This window comes from Phragmites australis, chromosome 2, assembly GCF_958298935.1.
Source record: "Phragmites australis chromosome 2, lpPhrAust1.1, whole genome shotgun sequence".
In the NCBI taxonomy this organism is placed as follows: domain Eukaryota; kingdom Viridiplantae; phylum Streptophyta; class Magnoliopsida; order Poales; family Poaceae; genus Phragmites; species Phragmites australis.
The window spans coordinates 51,343,231-51,366,570 of record NC_084922.1 but is presented as its reverse complement, the minus strand read 5'-3'; the positions used below and the strand labels follow the sequence as shown (position 1 = coordinate 51,366,570).

The window sequence follows — 23,340 nt, the reverse complement described above, 5'->3', positions numbered from 1 at the left end:
GCTTACAAAACTAGGCAGCGTAGTTTACCAATGTTGGACTCCAATGGTGAAGTCAAATCGCTGTTGATGGTAGATGGATGGACAGATGCCGTAAACAGTAAAATTAGTAGAGCTAATCATTTTACTGCTACAGTGCTGTTGCTACCCTCTCGCATTTTTGCTAACGGATTTCGATCTTGTGCACATATCCCGTGTAATTTCATCTGCTTGTGATTGTAGGGAGACGGCAGAATTTTGATAACAGAATCATGGGTTTATTATTTGTTGGATAATAGATATCTCGTTCTTTCTTGTTACCTGGGATAGTGTTGATTGCAGGAAAAGAGAGAGAGAGAGAGAGAGAGAGAGAGAGAGAGAGATCTAGTGGAAATCTATTGTTGATTCGCTTGGCGCTTTTTGACCAAGCAGGGAGATGCAGGAATCGCATAAAAGAAAGGAAAGGAAAGGAAAGGAAAGGAAAGGAAGAGGACGTCTACGGTCGTCGGATTGGTGGTACCCGAATCTCGAGGAAATATCTGGGGCCGAATGGGCCCCGGAAAACAAGAGTCGGAACGGACGGCGGCGATGGAAAATATCTGGGTGGACGTTCATGTTCATCCCGATCTGCGCTTTTGCTGCCCTTTATTCTCATTTCCGCCATTAAATTATCTTCTCTTCTTCCCTCCTCAGCTCAGCTCAGCTCAGGTCAGCTCCTCTCCTCTCCTCTCCTCTCCTGTCCCCCACAACACAAATATCTCTCTCACCCACCGCCGCAGCAGAAAGCTGGAGATCCGATTGAACCGCCTCCGATGGTCTCCTGACAGGTTAATTCTGGGTCGGATTAGCAAGTGAAGGAGAAGCGGATTTGGAGGGTGCGGATCGATGGGCCAGGAGGCTCCCGACGATTACGAGCTGGCCATGCTGGGCGGCGGCGAGGACGAGCGGGTTATGGAGTGGGAGGCAGGCCTCCCGGGCGCCGACGAGCTCACCCCGCTCTCCCAGCCGCTGGTCCCGCCGGGGCTCGCCGCGGCGTTCCGCGTCCCGCCGGAGCCTGGGCGCACGCTGCTGGACGTGCACCGCGCGTCGGCGGCGACGGTGTCCCGGCTGCGGTGCGCGTCGTCGTCGTCGTCGAGCTCGTTCCCGGCCTTTCAGACAGGGGCAGGGGCAGGGGCAGGGGCGAGGGCGGACGAGGCGGACTCTTCGGCGGGCGGAGCGACGCCTTCGGCAGCAACGAACAGCTCGAAGCGGCCGCGGCTGGTGTGGACGCCGCAGCTGCACAAGCGGTTCGTGGACGTGGTGGCGCACCTGGGGATCAAGAACGCGGTGCCCAAGACGATCATGCAGCTGATGAACGTGGAGGGGCTGACGCGGGAGAACGTGGCGAGCCACCTGCAGAAGTACCGGCTGTACGTGAAGCGGATGCAGGGGCTGTCCAACGAGGCGCCGTCCCCCTCCGACCACATCTTCGCCTCCACGCCGGTGCCCCACAGCCTGGTGCACGAGGTGCCGGTGCGCACGCCCTACGCCGCCGCGGCCATGTACCACCACGTCCCCATGGGCGTCGCCGTGGGGATGGTGCCCATGAACAACGGCCACCATCAGAACGGGTACGGGCACGGGCACGTCTCCTCCTACTCGCAGCAGGCGCAGGTGTACCACCACGGCCACGGCGGCAAATAGCACTCCCTCCGCCGCCGCCGGTAACAATTCATGCATTCAATCGTCCACTCCCCCGGTGGGTCCATCAGTTCGTCCACTAAGCTAATATTAGCTGTGTCGGCAAATATATAATACATGAGTAGCGATGATGATGATAAGAAGAAGAAGAAGAAACAAATTGGAGGTGCGTGTGGCATAGCTAATTAAGCATGCGATTCTGTACCATGTATGGATGAGGTAAAAACTAAAGTTTTTCAACCGCCGTTGCATCATCAGTCATAGTAGCACTAGTAAGTACATTTTTACTGGCAGCTGACGCAGGGTCAACTGTCAAGTCATGGCAGCCGCCACGCTTCATTTCTGCTGAAATACTACTCCTGTCCTGTACTTGGTGAGGTGATGTTGCCTCTTCCCTTCCCACGACGATAGGAATAGGATGCTCTCCCCAATTGCACCCGTTTGAAGAAGAAACTGACACCCATGGCGTGCTCCGTGTTTCTCCTCTATATGTTAAAAACTGTGGCAACGGGTTGTTTTTCCTTGGAAATTTCAAGAACAAATGTGTTGATAAGTATGGTTAGTTTTTATGTAGGTTGATGGTAGCATTGTTGAAGGTGGGGAAAATTCAGAGTGCCAGGGATCCCAGACAACACTTTCTTACCTGGTTGAGCTGGAGCCTAAGCTCTGGGTTCCAGTGAGGCTTGCTACTGGAAGGAAGGAAGGAAGGAAGGAAGGATCTGCAGTGAGATGAAGACCAACGAACATTTGTTTCAATCAGAGAGCAAGCACAGAGGACCGGTAGGAAGAGGGGGAGGTTCCACAAGAGCAATTACACTATTATTAGCAAGAAATTAGCATCATAATATTCCACTACTCACAACTGACGTCTGGCGGGCTCCTAGGCAGCATAATCCAATACTTGCACGCACAATTTCTTTGCTCCGCGCCAAATAAATCATGAAAAATGAGCAGAGAATTCCAGATCAAACAGCGAAGGGAGAGGAGAAGGTGCGGCGATCGCTCCTCCGGCCTCTGGAGAACTCCATCGGGGCGACACAACGGACGCAACCTCGAGACTAGCAAGACAAAGGAAACGCACGGAGGCCCAGAGCACGACTCGCGCCTCGGCAGGCATGCTTCGCCACGCCCACGCGCGAACCCCGCGCGCCTTCCTCCAGCTCCTCGCCGCCCAGCCGCCGTGCCCGTCCGCCGCCGACCAGTTCCACGCGGCGGCCACCAAGCTCGGATTTTTCGCGGCCAACGTCTTCGTTACCACCGCCCTCCTCGGCCTCTATTGCCGCTCCCGCCGCCTCCAGGAAGCCCAGCAGCTGTTCGACCAAATGCCTCACCGGAGCACCGTCACCTGGAACACGCTCATCTACGGCCACGCGCAATCCCTCCGGGCTCCCGACCTCGCCGTGGGGGCGTTCGCGCGCATGCTGCGCGACGGTGTCGCACCCACGGCGTCGGCCGTGTCCAGCGTCCTGGTCGCGTGTGCCAAGCTGGAGGACGCGGACGTTGCCGCGATGCTACACTCAGTTGGCCTCAGGTGTGGCGTCTCTGCCAGTGTTGTCGTGGGTACTGCCTTGGTGGATATGTACGCGAAATGCCATCATGTCTGCGCGGCACAGAAGGCTCTTGCGGAGATGGAAGATAAGAACGTGGCCACTTTCACGGCACTGCTCGGTGGGTTCGCTGTAAGCGGAAAGTCCCATGACGCCATGTTGTTGGTCAGGGAAATGGAGCAGACAGGAGTAGCACCAAACGTGATGACTTACAGCAGCCTTCTCAGCTCGTTCGAGAGTCCCGACGATGTTGATCATGGGAGGCAGGTGCACTGTGCACTGCTGAAGAAGGGGCTGGAGCGCAATCGACATGTCCTGTCGACTCTTCTCATCATGTACTCCAAGTTTGATAGTTTGGAAGATTTCAGGAGGGTACAGATGCCCGTTTCATGCCTGGATCAGGTGTCGCTCAATTCTGTCATCTCTGGGCTCTCCTGGCTGGGAAGAGGTGAGGAGGCTTTTCAGCAGTTTGCAGAGATGAGAAGGCAAGACGCTGACACAGATGTCTTCACATTTGCCAGCGTATTGAAGGCTGTAGGGAGCTCGTCATCATTGCTGCAGGGAAGGCAAGTTCACGCTCTTATTCTGAAGATTGGATATGGCTCGAACCTTGATGTCCAGAACGGCCTCATTTCCATGTACGCTAGGCGTGGTGCGATTCTGGAATCTAAGGATGTTTTCACTTCGATGGAAGCACCTGACTTGATTTCTTGGAACTCACTTCTATCAGGATGTGCCCAACATGGGTACGGGAGAGAGGTGGTTGACATGTTTGAACAGATGAGAAGGCTGAATGTTCAGCCAGACCATACCACCTTCTTGTCGGTGCTTACAGCTTGCAGCCATGGTGGCTTGGTAGATAAAGGTCTTGAATGTCTCAATTTGATGAAAGAAAAGGGGTTTCTTGAGGGAGCAAGACTAGAGCACTATGCTTGTATGGTTGATCTTCTTGGTCGAGCTGGGTATCTCTCAGAAGCTGAATCTTTGATCAATGATATGCCTATGAAGCCTGGTTTGTCGGTATACAGAGCTCTACTCAGTTCCTGCCTGATTCATGGCAACCTTGAGATAGCGATGCGGGTGTATAAGCGCTTGATTGAGCTATATCCCCGTGACTCATCTGCTCACGTTCAGTTATCAAAGGTCTTTGCTGGTGATGGTCACTGGGATAATGCTGCCGAGATCAGGGAGGCCATGACAGGCAAAGGAATAGTAAAGATACCAGCTTGGAGCTGTATTGAGGACCGAATGCAGGCCAGCTAAGCAGGCTGTGAGTGCAAGACACATGCCATCCAAACCAAATTGTCTTGCTTGCTAACTGGAGGTGACTGAAAGGTGAAGCTTTGATGGCGATGTGTAGTGAAGGAAGCTAACTCAGAATTTAGCCATAAGTGTGTTGACCTGCTGATAATTATTTGAAGGAGCAAATCAGATGCAATCATGTATATATCACCAGAACCATGCTCTTTTGTCACCGACCACAATAGTTTTGTACTCTCCAGTGGTCAAATTTATTATTTGATCGATGGATGTTACTGTATTATTTATGCAGATCATAACTAGTCTGGATGCAATTCAGCAGGCGCACTTCCTTAGACCGTGGGAAGAGGAGTCCAGAGAACAAAAGGTAACCAACAGGAAGCGTGCAATCACGTCGTCAAGACCGAATGCTTTGGTTGTAAACCATGAAAGAGGCCGAGAACAAGACTGAAAATGGAAAATGATTCCCCCTACCGTACAGTTTCAAAAAATAATGGAAAACGGTTGGCGTGATGTTACAATCCATGTCCTGTCTGGCCGTGGGCGCTCCAAGAAACGAATAGTTCACTTGCTACTCCAGTAAGCAAATTAAAGGGTGGAAATGTGTCAAGAAGGCAAGCTAGATGTTCATGCATGTTGCCTGACGGCCTAGTTATGTATTATGCTATGCAGTTGGATGTCAACTTATGAATCAGATGGAGCTAGCGACCATGGTTGGAACCTGGAAAAGATTGTGATTTTTCAAAGGGGGTGAAGCGGTTTGGGCCCTTTGGTTTTGGGCCAAGTGGGGGCCAGAGCGACAGCAAACTGCCTGCTTCGATACCACCGAGACGAGACGGGATCTAGGAATCCTCCGCGCCACCGTCTCTTTCGTCTCTTCAGTCCCAAGGACGGAATGGCAGCGACTATTGCCTGGTAGTGGTAGGCATTCGACTCTTGGGGATGCCCGCCCCTCCGTCCTATCTAAGCTAGCGACATTCTTCTCCTTTCCTTCTCTTCCCCGACCCAATCTGTTGTATATATACGCCGCTGTCTGTGGGGCACTAGGTCCGTCCTTGTTCTTGTGCTTGTCGTCATTCTTGGTTTGCTCGATTTGCTGGGCCGCCGGGTTGTGGTTGGATACTTGGTTTCTTGATCTGCATTTCGGCCGCCGTGAACCGGACCGCCGCCGGAGATGGAGAACGGGCACGCCAAGTACCGGGTGGCCGTCATTGGCAGCGGCAACTGGGGCAGCGTCGCCTCCCGCCTACTCGCCTCCAACACCGCCAAATTGCCATCCTTCTATGGTAGGTAGCTAGCATGTATCCCTGTTGCATTGTGTTCTTGAATTGCTGACATGTAGGTACCGTGTGTAATGCATGTCTTTGTTTCAGCCACGCCATTTCGATTCTCATTCTTGGTGTCTTTGCAGCATTCAACCATATTAGATAAGATTGCCTACACCCACCCTGTCATATCTTTATGTAAGGTCTTTAGAGACATGCATGGCCTTATGGTCTATATTATTCCACCTGAATATCTGTAAGGGTGTACAAACTGCAAAACTACTGAAAATGTGATAGTTGCCAAGTTACCATTAAGGCACAGAGTTCTTTTTTTGTACTTATTGGTGTTAACTCTTGGGAATCTTTTTTGCAGATGAAGTAAGGATGTGGGTGTTTGAAGAAATACTGCCAACGGGCAAGAAGCTATCTGAGTCCATTAATCAAGAAAATGTAAGAGTTGAAACTTGTTAGCTTATTTTACTTCTGGAACTACTAATGGCTTGTAAAATAGTAAATGATTCTAAAGTTATTCTCACATGTTGCAGGAGAACTGCAAATACTTACCGGGTATAAAGCTTGGAACTAATGTTATTGCTGATCCCGACTTGGAGAGTGCAGGTAATCACAATGTTACACACTTTTGATAATTTTTGGGAGGAATGATTACTTTTGGATGCTAGTAATACATGCAGCTCCAATTGATCTATCAAGGAAACTTTAGGGGGGGGGGGGGGGATAGGCAGGCCGAACCAGCACAATTAAATTTAGTGTTCACAGATATGCTTAATAATTTTGGCTTTGATAGGCAATTTGGTGCTATTTCAGAAAGGGCAAGGAAACTTTACATCAGAATGCTCGTGTGTTATCAAATAAGTATCAATAAAATTTTAATTTGGTTTTCTCAGTCAAAGACGCGAATATGCTGGTTTTTGCGACTCCCCATCAATTTGCGGAGGGCATATGTAAGAAGCTCGTAGGCAAGCTAAGACCAGGAGCTGAGGCTATCTCCCTCATCAAGGGCATGGAAGTCAAGATGGAAGGACCGTGCATGATATCTAAATTAATTGCGGATACACTTGGAATCAATTGTTGTGTTCTCATGGGTGCTAACATTGCAAATGAGGCAAGCATTTGTCGAACTTGCCGTGCAAAAATTCGTGTAGTCTTCAGAAGCAAAAATAAGTGGTTGTACATTTCAAATGCAGATTGCGGTTGAGAAGTTCAGTGAAGCAACAATTGGATATAGGAAAGATAAGGAAGTGGCAACCCGATGGGCCAAACTTTTCACCACACCATACTTCCTAGTTTCTGTTGTAAGTTCTTCAACTATAACCTCATAAATAAATGAAATAGGGAACAACTCTACATTCTGGCCCTCTCAACATAGGGTTGTATGGGAATATGATTGCCATCTTCTTAGTAAATGCTGATTTTTTTTTTTTGTAATCAGTTATGAACATGTTCAGAGGTGGCAAGAAACATAATGGTGGGCACAACATAAAAAAATGGAAGCATATAAGACAAATTATCGAATATAAAATGAAGACTGAGTGAAGTTCTTAGTTGCAAATCTTACCCTTCATATTCAGGTAGAAGATATTGAAGGAGTAGAGCTATGTGGAACGCTGAAAAATATTGTGGCCATTGCAGCAGGTATTACATGCAACGGTATTCTGTATGGTTACATCCATTGTTTTCTTTCAAATTTCAACGGCTTACATGACAGACTTAACTTGCAGGCCTTGTTGATGGCTTGGATATGGGAAATAATACAAAGGTTGCAACTTGACCATTGAACATGTTTTGAACAAAGAACATAATTTTCATCATATTGTATAAACTTATGGCCTCTTTCCCCCTAGGCTGCAATAATGAGGATTGGCTTGCGGGAAATGTGTGCATTCTCTAAGCTTCTGTTTCCTTCAGTCAGAGATAACACATTCTTTGAGAGCTGTGGTGTGGCTGACCTAATAACTACATGCCGTACGTATCTTCATTGTTCTCAATTAACCATTGATCACATTGATACTGAATAGTGAGTGTTCCATGACAGTTGGTGGCAGAAACAGAAGAGTGGCTGAGGCCTTTGCAAGAAACGGTGGCAAAAGGTTTCTTCTTTAAACTGCACATATCATTTTCTAATATAGGGATTGTTCGTTTTTGCTCTTTGTAAGAGAATCCCAAAAACAATCTGGTGGTGTTCATAGCTATATTAAAAAAATAGAGAGCTTGTCCATGTCCAGATCTTTGCTACTTCATCTCATCTTCTTTCTGACAGATCTTTTGATGAGCTGGAGGCAGAGATGTTGCATGGCCAAAAACTTCAGGTCGTATATTATTTCCTGATTAGTGCATATTCTTCTCGGTGCATCTAATCTCGTTAGTATTACAGGGAGTGTCCACAGCAAGAGAAGTTTATGAAGTCTTAATTTATCGAGGGTGGCAAGAGCTGTTTCCTCTGTTATCAACAGTACATGAGATTTGTATTGGACAATTGCCTCCTACATCAATAGTTGAATACAGTGAGCACACGCCCAACCTCTCCATCATCGGTGGTCCTACTCCATGCTACTGAGCTTGATACTACAATTTGGACTACTGCTACAATTCTCAGTATCACTTGTTATAAACAAAGAAAGTTGAGATATACTGAATATCTGAATCTTTTTCGCATACAAATACGATGATTCAGTCATGTCACCTTATTAAGTGCATGGTTTTATAAGTCCGTGCTATTGTATCCATTTGGTTGAAAATAGGATGCCTATTAACCTTCATGAGAAATCAGTGGATGATAATCAACAACAGCAAAGCATTTGTCCTAAGTAAATTGGGGTAGATTAGAGATGAAATTCACAAGATCCAACTAAAAAGTTGATGAGAAAATAATAATAATAATAAAGGACTAGTAATAGTAAAAAATAAAGTAATAACAATATAAGAAAACTGATGCATAAGCTATTGTTATAGCACGTGGATTGTTAACTTTTACATGCTTCTATCTGTGGATAGTTCTTTAGGGATATTTCATTCCCTCGAGTCTCTTTACGGACTCTTCCCGTGTTAGGTTTGGTCGACCCCTGTCTCTCTTCACATTATCAGTATATTTTAGTATCTCGTTATGCACAGGTGACTCTAGAGATCTCCGTTGGATGTGTCCATAGTGGTGGCTAAAATGAAGCTGCTTAGAAGAAATCTAAGGAATGGAGCAAATCCATCTCCCACTTAAACAAAATTCTCAAAGAAAGCAATGATTCACTTCAAGTCATGGACAAGATAGAAGAGAGGAGCACTCTATGTGCAAGAAACTAATTTCAAGAACATCCTCAAAGCCCACATTTTAAAGATGCTCAAGGCAAAGTATGAGTATTGGAGGAAGAAATACACAATTAGATAGGTCAAATTAGGGAATGAAGAAACAAAATTCTTTCATGCCGCAACCACTGAGAGATATAGGATCAATACTATCATAAGCCTGAAAACTGAGGAGGGAAGAATTGTCATTGATCACAATCAGAAGGCTGCAGTCCTCTGGCAAGTTTACAAAGACAGAATGGGGGTTTCTGATGACACTGATTTGGTTTTTGATCTTGATTCTCTTATGCACCCCAGAGAAGACTTGTCTTCACTATCATGTTTTTTCTTCACATCTAAGATTGATGAAATAGTCAGGAGAATCCCTCCTGACAAGGCACCTGGACCTGATGGGTTCAATGGGTTGTTCTTTAAGAAGTGTTGGCACATCATCAAAGAGGATTTCTATGGTCTGATTAAAAACTTTGAGGAGGGTACTCTTTCGCTTCACTCCTTAAACACCTCTCACATCACTTTGATCCCCAAAGTCAATAATCCTGTGATAGCCAATGACTACAGCCCTATCTACCTACTAAACACAGCCATCAAACTCATCACCAAACTACTGACCAATAGGCTTCAGATCACGATACTTGACTTGGTCCATGAGAATCAATATCATCAAAGGGAGAGCTATCCAAGATTGCTTGGGCTGCATGTTTGAATACATACATCAATGCCACCAATCTATAGAAGAAATTATAATCCTTAAGCTGGACTTTGAGAAGGCCTTTGACATTGTGGATCATAAGTTGATCCTTAAAATATTGGAAAATTGAGGCTTCAACAGGAAATGAATTGGTTGGATTGAGGTGATCCTGACGTTTGGCTTGTCATCTATCCTCCTCAACGGGGTTCCTAGTAAAAGCTTCTACTGTAAGAGAGGTGTAAGGCGGGGTGATCATCTTTCCCCTTTGCTCTTTGTCATAGCAGTAGACCTCCTCCGGTGCTTAATCAATGAGGCCAAAGGCATTCTATCTTTGCCGCTGAATTTACCTCATACAATTGAGTATTCTATTATCCAGTATGTTGATGACGTGATCATCATCTTGAAGGCTCATTAGAGAGAACTTTTCTGCCTGAAAGGAATCTTGCACAACTATATGCAATCTTCTGGCCTCAAGGTGAACTTCGCCAAATCTTGTTTGGTCCCCATCAATTTTTCAGCTAAGAAGACTGAGCTCTTGGCAGTTGTCTTTGGCTGCTCTATCAATTCTCTACCTTTTACTTACCTCGGCCTACCTTTGGGTACTACTAGACCGAAGTTTGAGGATACGACCCCCATCATGAGCAGGATTGAGCGGAGAATCACAGCTATCTCCTCTCTGCTTGGCCTTGCAGACAGGTTGACTCTAGTTAATTATGCTCTTCCATCCCTACCGACCTATGCCATGTGTACCCTCAAGTTGCCCAAGAAGACAATTGATGTAATTAACATAGCCAGGAGGAATTGTTTATGGAGGGACCCCAATGGATCATCTAAAGGGAAGGCTCTTATTGTTTGGAAACATGTTTGTATCCCCCAAAACAAAAGGGGACTGGGGGCCATTAACTTGACTATGCAAAACGATGCTCTCCTAATGAAGCACCTGCACAAATTCTACAATAGGCTGGACATTTCATGGGTCAATCTGATCTGGAGTACTCACTATAATAGTGGTCGTGTCCCTCATGCTTATAGGGCTAAATGATCTTTTTGGTGGAGGGATATCATGAGTTTTTCTGATCATTTCAGAGGTGTTACTTTAGGCTATCCAGGGAACGGCTCCACCATTCTTCTCTGACATGATGTGTGGGATGGCAACTACCTTAAAGACCAGCTTCCTCATCTGTACTCGTTTGCCAGAGACAAAAATGTGTCTATAGAGACCTACAGAGAACGAAGCTTGCTTCACAGGAACTTCCACACCCCCTTGTCGACAATAGCATTTCAAGAATTATTGACCCTACAACTATAGCTGGAGAGTGTACAAAGCCAGAGCACGCAAAAGGATTGCTGTATTTATTGTTGAGGCAATGACAAGTACACATCAAGTAGATTTTATGCTTTGCCTTTTAAGGCCATATCGCCTCCAGCCCCCATTACCAGGATTTGGAAATCAAAGTGCTCCAAAAAAGATAAGGGTGTTCACTTGGCTTCTCTTCAGAGACAGAATTACACTCACAATATTCTTAAAAGTAAAAGACAGAGAATTCAGGACAACAATTACAATTGTGTGCTCTGTATTCTAATTATGGAAGAGGCGGCTTTCCACCTCTTCTTTGCCTGCCCTTTCAGCGACAAATTTTTATCCTCCCTTGGTATTGCCTAGAACCAATCAACAGATTTCTTTGCAATGCTGGAAGAAGCAGCTAGGGCCTTTCATCATAACTTCTTCTTGGAAGTTTTTGCTATGGCAGCCTGGGAAGTTTGGAAGCAAAGGAACGCAAAGACTTTTCAGCAAGTCAACCCGGCTTTTCACGAATGGAAGAGCAATTTCATTGACACTGTGCCCTTGCAGCTGCACAAAATGAAGGGAACCTTACACGTTGAGTTATCCCAATAGATTAACAATATTTGTTAGTCTTTTTTCTCCTTTGTCTCTCTGAGACTTGCCCACTTCTAGGTGTTGTACAGTCCTATACCTTTTCTTAATAAAGTGGCTGCTTTACTGGAGTTCTTAAAAAAAATGGGACCCTTGACCTTCCATTGTAGCCTGCTATGCAGTTATTTGTCAGTTATGCTTTCTTTTTCTTGTTCTTCTTATATTTTTTTTTCTAAATCATGTGTTTCCTGTATTTTTCATTTCTGTATTGTATAAGTTAGTATTGGATGAAATTCATCTAGTTTTGACAGGGATATTTATCTATTTCCTGGACATAGACTTGATATTTTGCTGCCAATAACTTACACATTTGCAGTAGCCTTTGGCAGGAATGTAGTTGCGAAAAATGCCAAAACCATAACTGACAGAATAAGGAAAATATATATCATTTCATCTTGTGTCCTAAAGTGATGTTGGTGATTTCATCCCACATAAGACAAACATGAGAAGCAAAAGGACAGCTAGACAGCAGTTCACTCCTTAGCAAGAAATCCGTTTGATGCTGATGGGGTCTCTTCATTTTATTGGCCTAGTCGACTTTCTTTTCCCTAGAACAAGTGCAATTGTATTAGTATTAATGCGGCTTTGAAATACTTCTTTTCTATGCTGACAAGAATCAATTTCAGGTCGCAACTGAAGGTTATTCTTTGAAGGTGCCATGAAGAACAATTTTGGTTTGTTGAATTCATCAGTGAGATGTACTTGATAGCTGTTTGTAATAGATACCAATGATGCTCGCATGTATGGTACTATTTTTTGCTGGATTCAGCGATAGAATCATGCTAATTCAGATCGCAGCAGGGAAGGCAGATTTTGGTGTCGTCTTACAGTACCTTGTTAAGTGGGTTGAGGCCAATTTTCATGGAGGCAATGCTCCACCGCTCAATGACGAGTTTTTCCTCAGCCCCCAGTTGGAAACAGAATAATTGGGATTTCAGAAGTGCTTATTTGAATTTTTTTAAAAGATCCTTTATTTAATCTGGGGGCTAAACAGAAATATTGGGATCTCAGAAGAACTAAAAGTCTGAATGCGGACTCCATGAACATGTAAAGTTTATGCCCCATGCCCCTTGTATTTGTTCTGGATGTTAAAAAATTCAGCCAACTTCTGTTCCATATTTCCTTGCATGGGCATACTTGTGATGTTGAAGCATATAATTGCAAACATGTGATTTCGCAAGCTTATTCAGACTGAAGCTACTTTCGGAAGTATGTCCCAAAACATATCTCACACAGAACAGGGGATAACACAGAAACAAACAGCACCAAACAAGAATAATATAAATCGCAACATTCCTCACGAATAAGGAAAATAGAACCGAATATCCATCCATTTCATTTGAGTCTCATTTACCAATAGACCGTAACCATACGACCACAAAGACTGAAATTTCTGAATTCATGATAGACCATACTCGTATAACATATGCAATCCTCACTAACTTATTCAGTTGTGATCTTTGAAAGACTGACAACAGTACTAAGCGGATTCCGACTTGGTGTAGATCCTTACAGCGACGGCCAAGCCTAATATTGCCAAGGGGACCAAAAACCGCAGGATCTTGATGACGAACTCGGGGGTCTTATCTTGGTTATAATGTGGCTGCTTGGGGGGCGTGTACTTCACCTTAGTGGGTATTGTGGTCGCATCGATTTCACCAACTAAGTACTCGTCCATCATTGCACGAGCAGTGGTGCTGTGGCCCACATCTTTAAAGTCGTCAGTAGCATCTTTGGCTGAAAAATTCCCATATCAAAGTAACCTTGTGAGCAGAAATCACACATACTCGATTTTACGACACCTGACAAGTATGCGATGGTACTGTACCAGTTGAAGACAGCAGAACATCATCGCCTCCTGGGTGATCCTCCAAAAAGTTGGTCACATTGTACACCTAAGAAAACATAACACATTGATTAATAAAACTTTGTTTGTGGAAACTGGAAAGGGTAAACTTTTTCCATCATATAAGCTTTGTAGATACAAAAACAACAACACTAGAAACTTGAAAGAAAGCACATGACTTTGCAGCATGACTGGCACACATCTAGATAGAGAAATGACCCAAACAGCCAGAATGTCTTTCTTCATGACATAACAGCATAGCGTTCATTGTATGTAAATAACCATCGTTTTTAAGGAACGAGATAAATCCTGCAAGGTTCTATATTTGCTTGAACTTAAAATTGATATGTAAATCAAACTGATTTCGCTAGGCCTTGTACAATCAGGGATCTTGAATACTGAACTATAGTTAAGTTACGATCCCTGTGTGATAAAAGATGATATCAAGAACATTGCAGTTGTAATAAAAGGCATGGTTTTTGGAAGTAAACCACCAAGTATTATAGGGCGCATGATAATACTTTTAAAAATGGGCTCCAGGAGAGTGATAGGTTACCAAAGAACATTCAAGTGCATGTACAGACAATATGGACAACATCATACCTAGCAAAAAGTAAGGCTAGTATAAGCTCGTTGATTGGATGTATATTTTCTACCATCTACGATGCAACATCCTGATCAAATGTTTAATTCATTAAAGCTTATGAGCACAATAGGTTGTGAGGAGAGAAGTGAGCATAAAACAGTAAAGCACTACCCAACCTAATACCAAAATAGTGAAGATGAAGCTTATTTGGTTTATTAAGTGTTCCTGCACAATATTAAACTGAATGAGTTAGATGAAACAGAAGTTCTTTTTGCCGTATGCTGTGTTATTTTGATCACCATATGAGAGACAGTTCAAAGAAGCTGAGTAAAGCTACCATTTTTACTACAATGATATTTTTTTCCCACAAAAATTACTTGCAGTTGAATGAGTTTTAATGTTTAAAGTATTGTGATGAAACAGAATCATCGAATTCACATAATCACAGGGTTCCGAGGCAAATTGCACCCTGGCCTGGATCTGCTTCCTTGTTCTTTAGAAGAAACAACTGATATAGAACTTTCCACATAATCGCGCACTTCACCAGCAATAACAACTGATATCACATTGTAACGAGAGATTGAAGCATGAATTGAACCGATCCATCAACAAACATAGCATTCACAGGAATATGCTAATCAAGCCCATTAAAAGCTGCCTTTACCAGACATGAGACATGGAAGGGATAGTACGACCGGACCGATCCATCATTTGTTGACAGATCTTTGAGCCCCATCTAGGCGAGCTCTAAGCACTAGAGAGTACCTCCACAGAATCAGATACATAAAGAAGAGGGTTTTCAGATCCCAGGAAAAATAAAGATGTGAGCTTCGAAAACCCAGACAAAGTAGGGCTGGGCAACCCGTGGAGGTAATTCTTGGGAGTTTTCTTTAAAATTCGACCACAGGAAAGAAAGGAAAAACGCAGCCACAGCCCACAAGGATCTTGAGGACCAAGAAGAGGAGGGGATCTATCCTTGGGAAGTGGGAATGCGGCCACAGGGAGGGAAAAGAGAAGGCACAAACAATTTTTACCTTGCCGCCGATGATGAGCCAGCAGTCGTCCTTGGTGTTGTGCTTGGCGACCTCCTCGAGGGTGTACACCTTGGACGACATCTTCTTCCTCTTCCCGTGTCTTTACCTCCACTCCTCTGTAAGGTGAGAACTGAGAGGGTTTACGGCTGCACCTGTGTGGCTGTGTGGATCCGACGACGAGGTGGCGAAGGGAAGCGAGATGGCCGACGACAAGGTGGGGTTACGGGGAAGTGGGGGCCCATGAGTCATTGACTATTGGGTATAGGAAGCCGGAGGACTCGTCGCCAACCGTATCTACCTCATGGACGAGGATTGCGTGAGGTAAGATAACCTCGTGCCCAACCCTGTGGCCGTTCTTGAAAGGACTCGCTGCTATCAGCTCAGCTGCATCCTAAAAGGATTCAATCTCTCCTACCGACTTGGCATCTACTGTGCTATGAAAATAAGTAAGTATTTTTTTCCTACTTTGTTGAGGCTAGTTTCGGCAGTCCCTAAGCAAAAAAAAGAGGAGCAAATTATTGCATTCTTCCTGATAATTGCAGTGCTGTACTGTACTGTACTTGTACTTCAGTACAACCTGCAAATTTGGGCTTCATTTAATGTTAGAAAATAATGAATCAGGAGGACCCAGGAGCAATCTTAGAAAATAATGTTTCTTTCATTCTTTAGGAGGAGTTAGTTGTTCTTGGTTGGGTAGGAGGGCATCTTGGTGATGCCGCAGAGGCCGGTGCCCCTCCTCATCCGGATGTACCCCTTCTCACCCCCACAGCGGGCCCCACGAGTTCTTCACGATGATGTAGTCGTGGCCCCGCTTGCCGGCCACCGTCCCGTGATCCAGCTCCGTGCGGCAGGGACCATCGAAAGAGAAGTGAACAAAGCATGCTGCAGCATCAATGGATGAACGGAGGACTCGTACGTGAGTACCCCGCTGTAGAACTGGAAGTTCCTGCCTGAAGCCTCAATGGCGATGCTCATAGGCTGGTGCGCCAGCGCTTTCAGCAGTGCCTGCTCGTTGTTCCTCGGCACGTCCTCGTACCCCGAAATCGTCACCACATCGTGCTCAGACTGAAAAACAAATAACACTTGCTTCATCTCGATCAGTCCAATGAATTATACAGTATTTGATACCAACATCTGATCAGAAAGTTGAGTGATCTGAGATGTATATAGTCCATTGCATGACTGAGCCTCTTGCGCTCGCAGCTGCCTTCCTCCATGAGGTAGGGGTAGTCCTCCTCCGTGTGGAGGCCGCCGTTCTTGGCGATGTCCATCAGCACCCCGTTGCATGCAGCCGTTGTTCCCGTCGGTGTCGCAGTCGATCAGCTCCTGCTCCGACAGCGCCGTCAGGTTTCCCGTCACGATCTGGTTTCCCTGCATTTTGTTTTTGTTTTTTTGCATGCAAATCACAAATCAGCCTGACAGTCTGATGCATTATTCTTCAAACAGTTTGGTTCAGTTTTTGCATGCATAATGCGTTGCTTAGCGGCTTAGCGCTTAGGCTTAATTACCACACTGTCCCTGGTTCTTGACATCCGTGACCGCGCCCTTCTTCCTCCAATCCACAGGCCACCCGCCACGTCCACGGCTTCGTACCTGAATCCCGTGGAGTCCCTGCTCCTCCTCGGCGGCAGGTCGACCCTGACACCGAGGTACGTGGCCTTGAACTCCTCGTGTGTGAGGTCAGCGAACTCGTTCAGCCCCAACCAGTAGCTGTTGCTCACCTTCCGATTGGTCTCATCGATGTGCTTCAGCTTGTCCTTCAACATGCACCTCGAACCACCTCAGCTTCTTCTCATCAGCCTGTGGTGCGAGGACAGGTCCTCCTCCGAGTAGCACACGATGGAGAAGTCGCTGAGCCGAACCACGCACGCACCCAGGCCGAGGAGAGGAGGATGAGGACAATGGAGAGCTTCATAGGAGCATAAGCCATGGTCGATCAATGCTTAGTTATTGCAAGCAAGCTTGAGGAGGACAGTGTTCGCTGCTGCGCTGAAGAATATAATGGATGGTGGTAGTGCAAAAAATGTGGTGCAGAGTGCTGCGCTTTAAGGTTGAATCTCGGGTTTGGTCTGTGAGGCTTTGCTTCAAAGCACCATTGGTCTGAATCTTAAGGAAAAATGTGGTGTGTGAGTTCTGAAGAAGTAGCTGCAATAATGCAAGCATGCATCTGAAGCAAGTGCACATGGAGATCAACTTGACATGTAATGATATCTTGGAACGAAAATCAGGAAGATTTGCATACATGTAAGGTGTCCCATTGACATGTGGGTGTGAGATGCATACGTTAGTCTACAACCATTTTCTTTTCTGGAACAAATAGTCTCATTTTTCTTTTTATAGACAGAAGCGATGTCATTTTCGCGATTGGCACACTTTTGCAGTGGCATGTAAGGAACCTGCCCTAGAAAAGAAGAAGAATGAAGTTAGGAGGTGGTGATTTACGGTGATAGATGAAACGTCAATAGTTGCCAAAGACGAAGAAGAAGAGGGTGGCAAGCTATGCAGAGGAAGGTGGTGTCCATAGTCGCGGCGGGAAGCAGTAGTAGCGAGGGAAGAGCGAGATGAGGGAAGCAGTTGGGCGATGCTGCAATGGCATCAGGAGACAGTGATGGATCACACCTTGGGCCTCCCGACCCGCGCGTGTGGAGGCTCTGACGCAGGTCGGTGATTGAGTCTAGTAGGAAAGGAAGTTAGCGCGGTATGGGCCGGTGCAGTTGAACCCGAGTGGGACTTGCCGAAGTCCTACATGTCGAAGAAGAAGACGAGGAGGAGGAGGGAGGAGAAGGGCCTGCGACGGCGTGAAGAGGCTCGTGGTCATGGAGCGCGGAGGTCGGCGCGGAACCAGACAAGGGTGCGATAGCGGGTGCGTCGGATGGGAATGAGCCGGAGAGGTCTGTCCTGTTGTAGAGGTCAAGAGTGGGGAGAGGATCGAGGAGGTGGGAGGAGGAGGGGTGGAGGCACACGACAAGCATGGAGATTTAAGTGCACAGGTTGATGGTGGAGGGGGTCAGGGTGAGGGTGTGTGGACAGAGAGGGAGAGCGAGAAGGAGGCAAAGGGGAGGAGGTTGGGGTAGTCATGCTGCTGGGCACCAGAGTTGGAGGTGGCGAGCACGATTGGTGAGATGTGGGAGACCAAGTACTTAAGTCTTTAGTGAGATTGAGAATAGAAAGTCAATTCCTATTTATTTATTTCACATCGGTAAGAATAAAAAATGCTAAGTGACCATTTTAAGAAAAAGACCTTAAAATGATAAATTAGAGTTCTTTTTAAGGTGAAGGGATATTTTAGAACAGCAGATTGAGAGAATATCATTTACAAAGTTGCCCGGGGCCTGTCCTCAACGTCTAGATAGATATACTTCATTTCAATCTGCAGCCACCGCCCACGGCATCGAAACGAAACGAAACGAAACGGAGCTGAAGCCGCGCCGCGGTTCGCTTCCTTTCGTCGGTTTCGTTTCTCTCGTCCCGCATCTGACCATCTCCATCTCCTCCCCTCCCCTCCTACGCGTGCCGTGGCGTGGCGTAGGCAGGCTTCCTCCCCACCCCCCACCCCACCCCCTCCACGCACGCCACGGCCGCCGCGCCGGATTCCTCTACCCTCTAGGGTTTCGCCGTCGCCGCGCCCTTCCAGGTAATGGCTCACTGCCTCCCTAGATCCCCACAGCTAGCCTTTTCAATGGATTTCCCAAATGTCCGTTCGTTCGAGAGCTCAGGGCTTATCGATCTCCGTTCACGTCGCGCGGGCTTCGTTTTGCTCTCTGTTCCCATTCACGCGTTCCATCTAGTAAATTTACTTACCTTTTTACAGTTTTTTCTTTTGCGGTGACGAATCCGACCGGGAGCTTTTCGTTCGTTCGGGTGTGAGATTGGATCGAGCATCCACATGGGAGGATCAAGTTCCTTGATGACAACAGCATATTTTAGGTTTTCCTTTTCCTACTTTTGGTTGGTTAGGCGTTTCGGTGTGGCCAGGGCGAGGCAACAGGAATCAATTCGTGCTGGTAGGTTGCAAGTTTAGAGCCTGACATATTCCGCAAGCATAACCTCCCCTTTAGTCCATGAATGAATGTTGCATCTAATGCGTCGTACAGGGTCCTCTCATCAACACTTGTTCAAATACACACGGCAATAACCAACTAGTACTGCATTGCTTTTTTCTTTTGCTTTCACGTGGCTATGTGGAACCTCAATGTTCTATGCACAAAATCTGTTTCGCACAAGGGCCTTCCATTAATCCTGCAGAACCCATAACATGACAATCCAAATCTACAAAAGTCCATAATTTGTGAAAGTCTATAGTTTGTGAGGAGAAGATAACACATGTTAATTGGAGCTTTCTGTCTGTCCATTTACTAGAATCCTGATATAATTTTGTTTCAGTGCCTTGTGATTATATCTTTTTATGCCACTGCAGCGAGCATATTTTGAATTTTGATGTCTATGTCTCTGTCTTTCAGGTGGCCGTTTCATTGGTGTATATGAGACTCCAGCTACCAACATTATGCTCCCATTGAGCAATGTGTAGAAGTTGCCACTCACAAGACTCAATCTCCGATAATGGCCAAACTTCCTATAGTTGCACGCAGGTTTGCATGCTGCCCTTTTCCTTATCACCTGTTCCTCACGGTGGTACCTTGTTTTCATCTTTCTCTTGGCACCCATGCAACACAATTAGGCAATCTAACGGAAGCATGAGGCTTATTGTACTTACAATTGTTGGGGTGGTGTTCGGTTTCTTTATTGGGATTTCATTCCCAACAGTTAGCATAACAAAGGTATGGGCATGGTCTATTTGCATACTACACCAATGCAATTCCATTTCAACAAGTTAACCTATTACTGTTTGAAAATTTCGCAGCTTCACTTTCCAACTAGCATTGTTTCCTATATAGAAGACAAGAACTCAGGACTGGCAGCTCAAGCTATACTTAATCATGCTTGGACTGCTGCTAGGAATGCTAAGGGAAATAGTTCTGAACCAAGTTCAAACACTACCACAAAGGTAGGATGCTGTGCACTTGCAGGATTCCTCAATATGAACCTTTGTTTCTGCATTTCTCACTCAAAGTACATTGTTACTATATCCATATGTTTTGTTGGAAATACACCAGAAGTCACCTCTTTTAGTTCTTCAAAAAAATTTATTGCGTTAGAATACATTGTTTCCTTGCAATTACAGTATCATTGAGAATTATACCTTAATTTTTGTTTTGTGAGCAATCTTTGCTTTTTAGTATATTTGTTGAATCTAAAAATGATCTTGGTTGATGACTTTGTAGATTTATGTACCAACAAACCCCAGGGGTGCAGAGAGCCTAGCACCCGGTATTGTTGTATCAGAGTCTGATTTTCATCAGCACAGGTTATGGGGAAACCCAGATGAGGTAACTATTCTTGTACGCGCTGCTTGTAATCATATCGGATGTATTTCAGGTTCTAGGATGCCTTTTCTTCCTTTCCTTTTCCCACTAGGTTATGGTATATTCGTGCTAAATAACAAGGTTGTGCTGTATTCTTCTCTTCTCATTGTCTGCAACGAATTAGCATACGCTTGTTCCGTGTCATCTTGTAAATACTTATGCCTGTGTGCTGCTCTTACACAATCCTTTCAATAGCTATTGTTCTCACACTGCTGGTGAAAGCTGTCATATGCTGAAGATCTGACTGTCACTGTTAATTCATATCTTATTATCTATTCAGTTTATTTTATTTATTAATCCTATTTTTTGTTGGATTTTGTTGGGTTCCCTCTCTAGCCTACCCCAACTTGCTTGGGACTCTAAAAGGCTTTGCTGCTGCTGCTGCTGCTGTATTCAGTTTATATAAATTTTCCATCTTTCTCTATATTCTTCATTTCTTACTGATTTTTAACTCCAGTTTTTGCATTCTGCCCTTCATCTTTTGTTAAAGTTGATTACTGCCATCTAAATTTCTGCACCCTGGCCATGATGCTTTGCCAAGTTAACCTCAACATTTGAATTAATTCCCACTCACGTTTTGTAACCTGTATCTCTGTTTCTCACTGATGCGGATATTTGAATTTGCAGGACCTACCCTTCAAGCCGAAATACCTTGTTACTTTCACTGTTGGCGTTTCACAGAAAGAGAACATAAATAGGGCAGTCAAGAAGGTATCTTTTTTAGAGAATCTATTTAATATATCTGAAATTACTCTTACATACCTGGTTCTATAGTCTAGTTAGGACTACTGCTGTTTTCTTTCTTTTTGTCAACTTTAAATTTATCTTTAAATTTACATATCATGGAATTATAACTTGGTAAACTGCCTGATAGTTTTGACCTTTGGCTGTTGCAGTTTTCCGATAATTTTGCTATCCTATTGTTTCACTATGATGGCCGGGTGAGTGAATGGGACGAATTTGAGTGGTCAAAGCGAGCTAGCCATGTAAGCGTCCGGAAACAAGCAAAATGGTGTGTTCTGATGCTTCATTATTCTTTACTTGTTTAAATTTGGAAGGTGATTCTAAAAATTTACTGATCATCATGACCTCTAGGTGGTATGCCAAAAGATTCTTGCACCCTGATATTGTGGCACCCTATGAGTATATATTTATCTGGGATGAGGACCTTGGAGTTGAGCATTTTAACGCAGAGGAGTAAGTTTTTGAGCTTCGGTTAACCATTTCTTCAGTTCAGTTTTTTAGATGACTTGCTAACATGATTTACATTGCAGGTACATTAAACTTGTCAAGAAATATCAACTAGAAATCTCACAACCTGGTTTGGAGCCAGATAAGGGATTGACATGGCAGATGACCAAAAGAAGAGGGGATCGTCAGGTCCACAAGTAAGTGGAGGGGACTCTAGTTTGTATCTACAAGGGGCTGTTTGCTTTGTCCTCTAGAAGTGTGTATACCTAGTGATGCTCAATACATTGTTTCTCAAAATGTGCTTTGCACAAGGTTCCAAAATTTGAAGACTGATACGAAGGCAACAAAAATACTCAGCCTCTTTGCTGAGATGTAGAACTTGATTTTCCAAACAAAAGAAAAAATAAATCTTATGAAGCTATTTGTTTGGTGGATTGGATCTGACAGGGATACAGAGGAGAGAGAAGGCTGGTGCTCTGATCCTCACGTTCCTCCGTGCGCTGCGTATGTAGTTTTGCCCCCATAGCAGCTGAGTCTGCTTACTCTGGTTGCCCGGTATACAGGGGCTAACTGTGTATGTTTGGTGTTCAGGTTTGTTGAAATAATGGCTCCAGTTTTCTCCAGAGATGCATGGAGATGTGTGTGGCATATGATTCAGGTATAACATGTTTTCATTATCTGCTCTCCTCTGCTTGTCCACTTCGCGTGGTTGATATATGCTTGTTATTGTCCACAGAATGACTTGGTGCATGGATGGGGCCTCGATTTTGCTGTCCGGAAATGTGTGGAGGTATGCAGTGCACGGCATTGTCCTTGCTACCACTTCTTCAGTAATTCGCTAAAAGGAATAACACTTTCAGTAACTTTTGACCATCTTGTCCATGTCTTCGATTAATGCTTTTACTCTTTGCAGCCTGCTCATGAGAAAATCGGTGTTGTCGACTCCCAATGGATTGTACACCAAGTGGTTCCTTCTCTTGGGAACCAGGTAAGAGTAAAAGAAGCATACTGTTCAGAATCAGATCCTACTGCAATGCCCGAATTTGCACTTAATGTCCACCTTTTTCCATACTGAAAATGCACAGGGGCAGTCGGAGCATGGAAGGGCACCATGGGAAGGGGTATGGATCCAACAACGTTCTTAGATAATCTCATCTTCCTTGTAGGAGTGTGTTCAGGACTTCAGGCTGAATGTTTATCACTGAATTTCATCATCGTGCTGTTTATGTAGGTAAGAGAGCGTTGCCGGAAAGAATGGGGAATTTTCCAGACAAGAATGGCGGAGGCTGAGAAAGCGTATTACGAGATGATGGGTGTCACTCCTCCGAACGTAACATTTGTCTCCTAGGATAAAATTCTGATGTTGATTCCACTCACCGTTTTTTGTTCTCTTGTAGCCCTTTGAGTAGAGTTAGATATAGTGGTAACATGTAGATCATACAAGATGTTATATATATGATAATTTATTTTTTTCGTTCTTTGACCCCTTTCCTGTGTGTTTCTCTTGGGCTGTTGTATCTCACTTTTCACCGGTTCTTACTAGGGTCTGTTTGTTGCGGTGTTATATTATGTACTCTGACCACAAAGCATGTT

The 23,340-nt window shown here is 45.0% G+C and overlaps 4 protein-coding genes and 1 pseudogene across 7 annotated transcripts; 3 read left to right on the top strand and 2 right to left on the bottom strand.

The window, feature by feature from the left end:
- Positions 1-625: 625 nt before the first annotated feature.
- On the top strand, positions 626-1,896 carry LOC133909693 (transcription factor PCL1-like). The gene has a single exon (XM_062352232.1). It carries the CDS (start codon positions 862-864, stop codon positions 1,657-1,659), a length of 798 nt encoding a protein of 265 aa, XP_062208216.1. The 5' UTR covers positions 626-861; the 3' UTR covers positions 1,660-1,896.
- LOC133909691 (glycerol-3-phosphate dehydrogenase [NAD(+)]-like) lies at positions 1,734-8,484 on the top strand. 4 transcript variants are annotated; one of them, XM_062352230.1, is made up of 12 exons: positions 4,482-4,645; positions 4,756-5,749; positions 6,102-6,178; positions 6,274-6,346; positions 6,634-6,851; positions 6,934-7,041; positions 7,318-7,381; positions 7,468-7,505; positions 7,591-7,711; positions 7,782-7,836; positions 8,007-8,055; positions 8,121-8,484. In XM_062352230.1, exons 2-12 carry the CDS (start codon positions 5,638-5,640, stop codon positions 8,301-8,303), a joined length of 1,098 nt encoding a protein of 365 aa, XP_062208214.1. In that variant the 5' UTR covers positions 4,482-4,645; positions 4,756-5,637; the 3' UTR covers positions 8,304-8,484. The 4 variants fall into 4 exon arrangements, 1 of the variants encoding a protein (XP_062208214.1); XR_009908421.1 differs by lacking the exons at positions 6,102-6,178; positions 6,274-6,346; positions 6,634-6,851; ... (5 more) ...; positions 8,007-8,055; positions 8,121-8,484 and adding an exon at positions 1,734-1,875 and having other exon boundaries at positions 1,951-4,645; positions 4,756-5,641; XR_009908420.1 differs by lacking the exons at positions 6,102-6,178; positions 6,274-6,346; positions 6,634-6,851; ... (5 more) ...; positions 8,007-8,055; positions 8,121-8,484 and having other exon boundaries at positions 2,033-4,645; positions 4,756-5,042; positions 5,136-5,641.
- A 4,496-nt stretch (positions 8,485-12,980) lies between these two features.
- On the bottom strand, positions 12,981-15,386 carry LOC133909690 (cytochrome b5-like). Its single transcript, XM_062352229.1, has 3 exons — positions 15,134-15,386; positions 13,496-13,562; positions 12,981-13,404 (listed from the first exon to the last, which is right to left on the bottom strand). The coding sequence occupies exons 1-3, from the start codon at positions 15,212-15,214 to the stop codon at positions 13,148-13,150; spliced, it is 405 nt and encodes a 134-aa protein (XP_062208213.1). The 5' UTR covers positions 15,215-15,386; the 3' UTR covers positions 12,981-13,147.
- Positions 15,387-15,808: 422 nt separating this feature from the next.
- Positions 15,809-17,063, bottom strand: LOC133908347 (cysteine protease XCP2-like; annotated as a pseudogene).
- A 1,448-nt stretch (positions 17,064-18,511) lies between these two features.
- On the top strand, positions 18,512-23,220 carry LOC133909688 (uncharacterized). The gene is made up of 15 exons (XM_062352226.1): positions 18,512-18,767; positions 19,594-19,722; positions 19,812-19,911; positions 19,995-20,138; positions 20,416-20,520; positions 21,184-21,267; positions 21,453-21,568; positions 21,652-21,753; positions 21,831-21,944; positions 22,195-22,251; positions 22,339-22,405; positions 22,484-22,537; positions 22,661-22,735; positions 22,833-22,868; positions 22,979-23,220. The coding sequence occupies exons 2-15, from the start codon at positions 19,694-19,696 to the stop codon at positions 23,093-23,095; spliced, it is 1,200 nt and encodes a 399-aa protein (XP_062208210.1). The 5' UTR covers positions 18,512-18,767; positions 19,594-19,693; the 3' UTR covers positions 23,096-23,220.
- The last annotated feature ends 120 nt before the right edge of the window (positions 23,221-23,340 follow it).